Source organism: Mytilus edulis, chromosome 6, assembly GCF_963676685.1.
Source record: "Mytilus edulis chromosome 6, xbMytEdul2.2, whole genome shotgun sequence".
In the NCBI taxonomy this organism is placed as follows: Eukaryota; Metazoa; Mollusca; class Bivalvia; order Mytilida; family Mytilidae; genus Mytilus; species Mytilus edulis.
The window spans coordinates 31,045,663-31,056,034 of record NC_092349.1 but is presented as its reverse complement, the minus strand read 5'-3'; the positions used below and the strand labels follow the sequence as shown (position 1 = coordinate 31,056,034).

Below are 10,372 nucleotides of genomic sequence, written 5' to 3'. Positions count from 1 at the left end.
TAAATTTTAGAAAAAAAATTCTCTAAAACTATCCCCCTCCCCCCTCATATATATACATGTATATATGCAATGAAAGAAAGGGGGCAGGACCGTTTTTTAGGATGTCGGGATAGGGTGTTTTCAGCTTGGGATTTCAGAACTAACCCTTTCGGGATTGACCCTTTCTGGATCCAGGATTTCTTTTTTTCAAATTCTGGGATGTTGAAATCCTGAGGTCCGGAATTTAAAAAAAAATTGAATCCCAACATCCCAAAATTCGGATTTAATTATCATTTCACAGTGGTATAATACTGTTCATACTGTTACTGTAAGGCACTGGCTATGGTTACATGGAAATGTAACAATCATGACAATAATAAGATAATTATTGTTACATTGGAGACTAATTGCCAGAATACAGGATTGGTTAAGGAACTGATTATTTACAAATGTAACAATAATATTTGTGTCCATGGTTACATTGCGTTATTGTTACATTAAAGAATGCCATGTACGCTAGGTTTATTAAACTTGAACCTTCTATAGTTTTGTTGCTTAATACTACATGTACAATGTACTAGATAATATTTGTAATTATGATAATAATAATTATGTTATTTATAGTTTTAAGTATTAATTAATTTGATTTTCTTAAACATGTTAAAGATACATTAATTGTACTGCTACAGTTTAGTAACTAGTGCCAAAGACAAAAAATATAGCTTAATGGTTTGTTGTCAAGAACCTGGACTGAGAAAAAGCGTTCACTTCTATGTATTTTAAAACTGCACACCTAACCTTTATACTATAAAATTGAGAATGGAAATGGGGAATGTGTCAAAGAGACAACAACCCGATTATAGAGCAGACAACAACAGAAGGTCACCAACAGGTCTTCAATGCAGATAGAAATTCCCACAACCCGGAGGCATCCTTCAGCTGGCCCCTAAACAAATATATGTACTAGTTCAGTGATAATGAACGCCATACTGAACTCCAAATAGTACACAAGAAACTAAAATTAAAAATAATACAAGACTACCAAAAGCCAGAGGCTTCTGACTTTGGACAGGCGCTAAATTACGGCAGGGTTCAACATGTTTATGAGATCTCAACCCTCCCCCTATACCTCATTTACCTCTAGCCAATGCAGAAAAGTAAACGCACATTAAAATTTTGTTCAAGAGAAGTCCGAGTCTGATGTCATAAGATGTACCCAAAGAAAATAAACAAAATGACAATAATACATAAATAACATCAGAAAACTAGCAGTTAACTGACATGCCAGCTCCAGACTTCAATTAAATTGATTGAAAGATTATGTCTTCATCATATGAATATCAGACACAATCCTTCCCGTGAGGGGTTTAGTATCATACCATTATTTATAATATGAGAAGAACATAACCTGTGTCACGCCAACAACTGTTTTTTAAATAAATGTGTTTAGTTCCGATGCAAAGACCCTATAAGTGAATCAATATTAATGCCAAAGTATGCAATCTTTAATGACCTGGCAACAGTATCGTTACTATATCCCTTCTTAATATAAGTCTATTTAAAAGTTTTGTTAGCTTCTGAGGTAAACATGGTAAATACTGACATTTTTTGCTTTATAAAGAATATTTCCATAAAATATTGGATGTGAAAAAACTGTCATTATACTTCGAAAAATGGATAAAGTGATTCCTATTACCAAATTTGTTTTTGGTGAAATATTTAAAACTTGGGATGCGTTTGAATCAAAACTAAAACAATATCAAGACTCAGATTTTTATCTTCAAAAAAGTACAGAAAGGAATTGAACAGTATGCAACACATGCATGCACAATGCCACATCACTGGTTTGTAATGACTGCTTGGAGTGGTTTCACCAAAAATGCATCAGACTAAAACATGTTCCAACAACAACATACTGGATTTGTAGAATATGCCAAAGTAAATACAAATTTAAAGAATAGTATGCAATATTCATGATATTGACAATATCATGAATATCAAAGAAAACTTTTCAAGTTTTATTTTAATACAAATTTCTAGTCTCACTCCTACTTTGCAGTGCATTGATGACTACATGTATGTAACAATAATGCAATGTAACGATAGACACAAATAATATTGTAATTTGTTACATTCGTAATTAATTGGTTCCTTACCCAATCCTGCATTTCGGCAATTACTCTCCTATGTTTTACAGTAACAATAACTTTTTTATTATTGTACATTTCCATGTAACTATAGCCAGTGCCTTATTTTAATTATGCATCCATTATTTAATTGATTTTGTATTTACATTGCATCATACATTGTAGATCAAATTTATTCCTTCAGTGTATGTTTACTTGTGTTAATATGTCTTTTGATTGAGTTAAATCATTTCAATTGATATTTTAAAGTGTGCCTTTTTATGTTGTGATATTACACTATTGTTTCAGATAAGGCAGTCAGGGGTACTACTTGTACAAGTTATTTTTATTTACTGGAAGAAGTAACAATGAGTGAAAAAAATATACACATATATATACAAGTAAATAAATAATGTTTGAATAATCTCCCCTTAATTTTTTGAAAATTTACTTGTATAAGTAAATTTTTCTTACAATCCCACAAAAGTCCTCAAGTTTTGAAATGTAAAATCATGCCTTTAATGATTTTTCCCAGGTTTGCTCAAATTTTTTTATTAGAGTTCAATGTTTCATCTCATGAATGTCTAAGGGACATAACTCAGCCAATATTTTTTTTTACCTATACATGTACAAGTAAATAAAATTCACTTGTATAAGGATCCTACAAATTTACTTAAAGTATATTAATATTACTTCTTCATGTAATTAAAAATAATTTGTACAAGTAGTACCCCTGACTGTAAGGATGAAGGTTTGGTACCATTAAAACGTTTAAACCCACTGCAATTATTTACACCTGTCCTAAGTCAATGCAAGTCAGAAATCTGATGTTCATTAGTTGTTGTTTGTTGATGTGGTTCTTAAGTGTTATTCGTTTTTTTGGGGAAGACAGCTTCAAGCCGTCAATCCCCTATGGGGTTGACCATAGTGACATTCCCTCACATCATTCATTTTGTTTTTATAGTGTGGAAAACCCCCCAACAAATCTTACTAAGACTGAAGAGAAGGAGACCCAGAAATGAATAGTTTGACTTTAAACACTTATTTACACATTTCCCTTCTGTTTCTCACGAAATTATCGTATCTTGAGCTCTCCTTTACACTGTGTATGTTTCTTTTACAATCCGGAAAAATCAGTATGACGAGATATTCTAAATATACCCAACCTACATTGTATTTTATAGTGACGTCATTCTTGGAATGCCACACTACGCAGAAGCAGGGATATCCTTCACTGGTTATTTAAATCATTCTCAGAGATCGTGCACTAATTACACATTGGTATTTGTTAAATTTAAACATAATAATGTTTGCTGTAGATGATTCAAACATCAACATGCAATACTTTAATTTGTAGGTGAACAACTTTCAAAGTAAACAAAGATCGTGGGGATACATGAGATAGGGGAGAGAAACGATTTTATTCATTTTTTTCTGTAAAAATTCTGTTTTGAGAATCTTCCTCCAATTCAGGAGCACCTCAATTGTTGAGTAATTATCCACTAAAATAAAAGTTAATGTATCTAAACACTTAAAATGTGACATTTCATTGGATTAGTAGTCTTCCATTAAAACTAAATTTTTGTGCACCAACATAATCATTGTAATGGTAAAAAAGAATGTTGCATTTTGTAGTTTAAACCAATTTATTCATGAAATTTACAAATATTTCAAATTTAGGATTTGGAAACAAGCTTCACACAGTTTACATCAATCATATTGTTTTTTATTAGTACCTGTTTCCCTGTGATGAGAGTTGTAACTGGGAACTTTATCAATGGAAAGTTAAAACTGAATAGATTTTTCAGTCCAAACTTTCTTAAGAAAAAACTTAAAAATCTAAGAGTACTGTTACAAAAAATGGAAAATGGCCCTAGCCTGCAGTTCAGTGGTACACAATTAAGATTTCAAAAAATATTGTAGTTGTGAAATGACAGAATTCAGTTGAAATTTAGATAATTAAATATCAATTTTAATCATATGTTTAGATTTAGAAGATGCAGATCTCTTCCATTGGTCCAAATTGAATCCTAAACTAAGGAAACGAAATTACATTAAACAACAATTGATTTCAATATCGTCAACCTTTCTACATGTTCTAGCTGTTCTTTTTTTCATTCTTTATATGAAGACTATCAAAAGATACCCCCCTTCCAAAAAAAATAATTAAATAGAAACAAGGGCCGTCTTTCCCCTCAGAGCTATTCAGCTCTTTGATTATATAGATTGATTAGCTGTTTTTATACCGATGTGTAATGCTATCATGTAGTCCAAAGACTCAAAAAAATTTTAGTTTCCGGACAATAACTTTTGTTTTAGTGAATGGATTTCTATAAATTTTTGCCAGAAGGTTCTATACCACTAAAGGAAGGTAGGGATTGGGGGGGGGGGGTTATGGTCCCAATACTTTTGGAATTAGGTGGGGAAGGGGGGTTGTGGCTCAAACTGTTTAGGAATTAGGGGCCAAAAAAGGAAAAACTAGGTTTTTTTGGTCAATGAAAAATTAAGACAATTTAAAAGCAGTGTAAGGGAGGTAATTCAAAACATTTAACATACAATGTTAGGTATGTTTTTGGATTTACTTCCCTTACACTACTTTTAATTATGTATAAAGAAATGTCAGGTTTTGGACTATTTACCAAAAAAGGGGGTTGGGGGGGGGGCATTGCACAAAAGCAAAAAGTATATAAATTCAAATCATATTACCAATTCTAAGTTCTTCAACTACAGTTATTCTGTATCAGAAACCTAGAAACCTAATATGTGTCAAATTAAAATAGTTTCAAAAGAGAACAATTTAAGGAAGAGTCCTAGGTGTCAAGGCCCCCCTTATCCTAAGTGCCAAGACCCCCCTTTTGTAGTTCAATGTAGTTACATTAATGGTTAATTCAAAACATTTTATCTTTTCCACTAGAATAGTAAGCTACTTTGAGGGCACCTGGGCCCACCTTTTTCAAATCTTGGATTTGCATCTGCAAATAACATGAATGGTCCCATTGCTTTATTATGGCATAGGGGTAAAGTTCAAGTTTTGTCTTCTATCTTGAACATGTTGAAAACCCTTACAGTATCAAAACCAAATTAAATTTGTTAATGTTTTACACAGACAACTAGAGTTTCCAAAGGAGGCCAGAGATTTAGCAGATAAAAGACAGTTTGAATTAAAAGGCAGTTGTTTTACTGCAGAAAAAGAATCTCTCCGTCCACCAAGAGTTGTCAGAATTGGTGCTATACAAAATCAGATTATTATACCTACTACAGAGCCTGTACCAAAACAGGTAAGATTTGATCTATGAACTGTCTAGTATAAAGTCTGTACCAAAACAGGTGATATTTAATCTATGAACTGCCTACCATATAGTCTCTATCAAAACATGTAAGATGGAATCTATGAACTGCCTTCCATCATGACCACATAGTCTGTATCATAGCAGGTAAGATTTAATCTATGAACTGCCTTCCACAGATTCTCTATCAAAACAGGTAAGATTTGATCTATGAACTACCTGCCATATTGATATAGTCTCTATCAAAACAGGTAAGATAAATTAGATTTAATCCAGTGATATTGTTTGCCTCAAATTACAGCCGCAATTTAGCCTTTTTCCCTAGAGAAAATTCCCAATTACTAAAAAACATGGCTTAAAATTCCTCCCAAAAAGTTTTACATTTTCCCAAAACAGTGATGCCATTGATAGCTAGTAATGTTTGTAAATATCGTATTCATGTTATTATTTTGATATTAGAAAGCACTTTTGAGATCTGGTTTTCTGATCAAAATCATCATGGTGTTTGTAACACATGTAGTTTTCAATGCATTAAGTACCATCATTGCTTCTGTTTCTTTCTGCTCCCCGAAAAGTACCTTTCAAATTGAAAACGTCTGACAACCAAAATATTCATCAAAAATACAGTGCAAAAAAGACAGCAAAGCCAGCAAAAAATCAGAGATGTGTATAGAATAAAATATACAAATTTCCCAATTTCAATAAAAGATATGCATTTTTCCCAATAAAAAACGGTAGAGGTAGTTTTGAAAAAAGACAACAATATCACTGTAATCTATGTACTGCCTACCATATAGTCTCTATCAAAACAGGTAAGATTAAACATGTTGAATCCATGAACCACCTTCTTCAGGCATGACAGAGTCTGTATCAAAACAGTTAAGATTTCTACATGACATATGCCATTGTGCAACTCCTTTTATACTTTTTACTCATGATATCTATGTACTAAACATGGACTTTGCAGTTGTATATTAGATTATTAATTTCAAGTGTGTACATTGAGCAAGGATACCAATTTGCAAGCTTTTGAAAAAAACAGCGGAAATAAAGTGAGTGATGTGAGTACTGAAACAGTATGTGTGGCCTACTTATTTGTTTTTGACATTATCAGACATCTGTTTCAGATTGAATCTTAACATAACAGAATATCAGATACATATAGCGTGTAACAGCAAATTTATAAGTTGTTAATATTCTTCTTGGTTTCTGTTTCAGATTGAATCTCTACACAACAGAATATCAGAGATTATAGAAGTGGCTAGTTTATAAGTTGTTAATATTGTCCTGGTTTTGTTTTAGATTGAATCTCTACACAACAGAATATCAGAGTTTATAGAAGTGGCTAGTTTATAAGTTGTTAATATTGTCCTGGTTTTGTTTCAAATTGAATCTCTACACAACAGGATATCAGAGATTATAGAAGTGGCTAGTTTATAAGTTGTTAATATTGTCCTGGTTTTGTTTCAGATTGAATCTCTACACAACAGAATATCAGAGTTTATAGAAGTGGCTAGTTTATAAGTTGTTAATATTGTCCTGGTTTTGTTTCAGATTGAATCTCTACCCAACAGAATATCAGAGATTACAGAAGTGGCTGGTTTATAAGTTGTTAATATTGTCCTGGTTTTGTTTCAGATTGAGTCTCTACACAACAGAATATCAGAGATTATAGAAGTGGCTAGTTTATGTGGTGTCAATGTCATCTGTTTACAAGAAGCATGGAGTAAGTGGAAATGTATTGAGAATCTTGCTAGTGCTCTTACAAGCATGACAAGTACAATTCTTGCCAGATTTCCAAAAAACTTATATCCTGTAGGTTAATATCATCAATATCTCGGAGAAGTTTTATAATGGTGGACAATCTACTTTTTTTTTAAAGAGTTATGACCCTTGGAAATATTAAATTTATGTAAAATGTCCTTGTTAGAGCTCTCACAGGTACAAATCTTTCCAAATTTAAAAAAAAACTTATACTGTAGATTACTATCAGCAATATCTGGGACAAGTTTTATAATGGTGGACAATCTCCTATATTTAAAAGAGTTATGACCTTTGAAATATTAAATTTATTGAAAATGGTCTCAAAGTGCTTTCACTGGTACATTTTTTTTTATAAAACTTTTAGTATACTTTAAGTAATGCCCTTGAAGGTTTGTTTGAAATATTTAGTTTTTTTCTTTATAAAAAATATTATTGGCATATATATTTTAATAAATTTCTCAACATAGCTTCTTGGTTTTTTTATTGCATTCTGTTATCATTAAACTCATACATTTATATTAAAGCTATGCCATTTGCCTTCTGTACACGTGAGAAACACCCATGGTGTGAATTTGCTGAATCAGCAGACGATGGAGCTACAACAAAATTACTACAAGAGGTATGAATTTTCTCTCCTTCCCTAACTCATTTACTACAAAAGGTATGAATTTACCCCTTCCCTAACTTAATAACTACAAAAGGTATGAATTACCTCCCTTCCCTAACATTATTACTGCAAAAGGTATGAATTATCTCCCTTCCCTAACTGAATTACTGCAAAAGGTATAAATAATCACCCTTCCTCAACAAAAATGTTACTAGAGGTATGAATTATCTTCCTTTCCTAACTTAATTACTACAAAAGATATGAATTATCGCCCTTCCTCAACAAAAATGTTACAAGAGGTATGCATTATCTCCCTTCCCTAACTTAATTACTATAAGAGGTATGAATTATCTCCCTTCCCTAACTTAATTGCTACTAGAGGTACGAATTATCTCCCTTCCTTAACTAAATTACTACAAGAGGTATGAATTATCTCCCTTCCCTAACTAAATTACTACAAGAGATAAAATTGAGAATGGAAATGGGGAATGTGTCAAAGAGACAACAACCCGACCAAATAAAAAACAACAGCAGAGGGTCACCAACAGGTCTTCAATGTAGCGAGAAATTCCCACACCCGGAGGCGTCCTTCAGCTGGCCCCTAAAGAATTATCTCCCTTCCTTAACTTAATTACTGCAAGAGGTATGAATTATCTCCCTTGCCTAACTTAATTACTACAAGAGGTACGAATTATCTCCCTTCCTTAACTAAATTACTACAAGAGGTATGAATTATCTCCCTTCCCTAACTAAATTACTACAAGAGGTATGAATTATCTCCTTCCCTAACTTAATTACTACAAGAGGTATGAATTATCTCCCTTCTGTAACAAAAATGTAACAGATGGTATGAACTATCTCCCCCCCCCCTCAACAAAAAAATAACAAGAGGTATAAATTATCTCCCTTCCCTAACTGAATTACTACAAGAGGTATGAATTATCTTCCTTCCCTATTTAAATTACTGCACAAGGTATGAATTATCTCCCTTCCATATGAATTATCTCCCTTTCGTAACAAAAATGTAACAAGAGGAATGACTATCTCCCTTCCTCAACAAGAATGTAACAAGAGGTATGAATTATCTCCCTTCACCAACAAAAATGTAACAAGAGGTATGAATTATCTCTCTTTCTCAAAAAAAATGTAACGATAGGTATGAAATATCTCCCTTCCCTGACAAAAATGTAAAAAGAGGTATGAATTATCTCCCTTCCATAACAAAAATGTAACGAGGTATGAATTATCTCCCTTCCCTAACAAAAATGTAACAAGAGGTATGAACTATCTCCCTTCTCTAACAAAAATGTAACAAGAGGTATGAATTATCTCCCTTCCTCAAAAAAAATGTAACGATAGGTATGAAATATCTCCCTTCCCTAACAAAAACGTAACAAGAGTTCCCTGACAAAAATGTAACAAGGGATATGAATTATTTCCCTTCCCCAACAAAAACGTAACAAGAGTTCCCAAAACAAAAATGTAACAAGAGGTATGAATTATCTCCCTCACGTAACAAAAATGTAACAAGAGGTATGAATTATCTCCCTTCCCTGACAAAAATGTAAAAAGAGGTATGAATTATCTCTTCCATAACAAAAATGTAACAAGAGGTATGAATTATCTCCCTTCCCTAATCAAAATGTAACAAGAGGTATGAACTATCTCCCTTCCCTAACAAAAATGTAACAAGAGGTATGAATTATCTCCCTTCCTCAAAAAAAATGTAACGATAGGTATGAAATATCTCCCTTCCCTAACAAAAACGTAACAACAGTTCCCTAACAAAAATGTAACAAGAGATATGAATTATCTCCCTTCCCTAACAAAAATGTAACAAGAGGTATGAATTATTTCCCTTCCCCAACAAAAACGTAACAAGAGTTCCCCAACAAAAATGTAACAAGAGGTATGAATTATTTCCCTCACCTAACAAAAATGTAACAAGAGGTATGAATTATCTCCCTTCCCCAACAAAAACGTAACAAGAGTTCCCTTACAAAAATCATTTAAAATGTAAGAAGAGGTATGAATTATCTCCCTTCCTCAAAAAAAATGTAACGATAGGTATGAAATATCTCCCTTCCCTAACAAAAACGTAACAAGAGTTCCCTAACAAAAATGTTACAAAAGGTATGAACTATCTCCCTTCCCAAACCAAGATGTTACAAGGTGGCAGAAACCAGTTATTTCACAATAAATCTTTTAAGGTTTTTTGTAATTTGTTTATTTTTGACATAAAGTCAGAAAACAATCGAGCAGGATTACACACATGTACAGTTTTAAGGGGTTTTAGTACAATACTGCTTCAGACAAGGCTAAAGAGTGGGCTGGTACCTATTTAATTGTTTAAACCCGCTGCATTTGTTTTCACCTGTCCTAAGTCAGGAATCTGATGTTCAGTAGTTGTTGTTTGTTGATGTGGTTCATACACGTTTCTCATATCTTGTTTGTAAATAGATTTGACCGTTGGTTTTCCCGCTTGAATGGTTTTAAACTACTCATTTTCAGGGCCATTTTACATTGCTGATCAGTGTGAGCCAAGGCTCTGTGCTCCGTACATCGACCTACAATGGTTTAATTTTTACATATTGTGACTTGGATGGAGA

The 10,372-nt window shown here is 32.7% G+C and overlaps 1 protein-coding gene across 1 annotated transcript in view; it reads left to right on the top strand.

Moving 5' to 3' along the window:
* The window catches only part of LOC139527497 (beta-ureidopropionase-like), a 36,155-nt gene that overhangs the window by 1,593 nt on the left and 24,190 nt on the right, over positions 1-10,372 (top strand). The window contains exons 2-4 of the mRNA XM_071322989.1: positions 5,212-5,383; positions 7,031-7,118; positions 7,681-7,775. Coding sequence (XP_071179090.1) covers positions 5,212-5,383; positions 7,031-7,118; positions 7,681-7,775 — 355 coding nt within the window. The remainder of the gene's footprint in view (positions 1-5,211; positions 5,384-7,030; positions 7,119-7,680; positions 7,776-10,372) is intronic.